The sequence below is a fragment of the Eimeria tenella genome, genomic scaffold, assembly GCF_000499545.2.
Source record: "Eimeria tenella Houghton genomic scaffold, Eth_scaff2103, whole genome shotgun sequence".
In the NCBI taxonomy this organism is placed as follows: Eukaryota; Apicomplexa; class Conoidasida; order Eucoccidiorida; family Eimeriidae; genus Eimeria; species Eimeria tenella.
The window spans coordinates 1,387-2,112 of record NW_013541951.1 but is presented as its reverse complement, the minus strand read 5'-3'; the positions used below and the strand labels follow the sequence as shown (position 1 = coordinate 2,112).

The window sequence follows — 726 nt, the reverse complement described above, 5'->3', positions numbered from 1 at the left end:
GTGGCAGCAGCAGCAGCTGCTGCTGCTGCAGCGGCATCAGTTGTTGCTGCTGCTGCATGCAGAGAAAGTCCTCGGCCCCACAGGGGCCCCACAGTTTGCAGTAGTGTGTATGTGGAGCTTGTCTGCACATCCCGGTGTAGCTGCAGCAGCAAAACTGCGACGTAAAGACCTAAATTGGAGTTATTTGCTTCTCTTGAGGCGCAGCAGCAGCAGAAGTACAGGGGGCCCCCAAAGCCCAGGGCTGCTGGGGCCTTCTGCTGCACCCCGCAGCGCTCCTCAGCCGCAGCAAGCAGCAGCAGCAAAAGCAGCACAGCGCTTGCTGGTCGGGCTCCAGCAGCAGCTGCAGCGACGCGGGCTTCAGGGGCCGCGGCAGCAGCAACAACAGCAACACGAGCAGCACCAGCAGCAGCAGCAAGGCAAGATGACTGCAAGAGGCCGCAAGACCCCCTCTAGAGGCGCACGCCTCGCAGCGGACAGGACAAGCTCGGAAGATGAAGAAGTTCCCGAGGCCTTTCTTGAGCTGCGCCGCCGCCGCGGCCGCAGCAGCAGCAGCAGCAGCAGCAGCAGCGAAGACTCGGGAGCAGAGGAGGGGTGCGAGGAGCTAGTCAAGTCTCTGCGTCAGGAGCAGAAGAAGCAGCAGCACGAGGAGCTTCCAGCAGCTGCAGCAGCAGCAAGGAAGTGCGATGGAGCAGCAGAGGGAACGCTGCAGCTGCTTCGAGACACGGA

At 62.4% G+C, this 726-nt stretch overlaps 1 protein-coding gene across 1 annotated transcript in view; it reads left to right on the top strand.

The window, feature by feature from the left end:
- Window positions 1–109: 109 nt before the first annotated feature.
- ETH_00041570 (uncharacterized protein) overlaps window positions 110–726 on the top strand; it is a gene marked incomplete at both ends in the record, with an annotated part of 1,852 nt that continues 1,235 nt past the window's right edge. Inside the window, one exon of the mRNA XM_013374536.1 lies at window positions 110–617. Within this exon, the coding sequence (XP_013229990.1) occupies window positions 110–617 (508 nt within the window). The remainder of the gene's footprint in view (window positions 618–726) is intronic.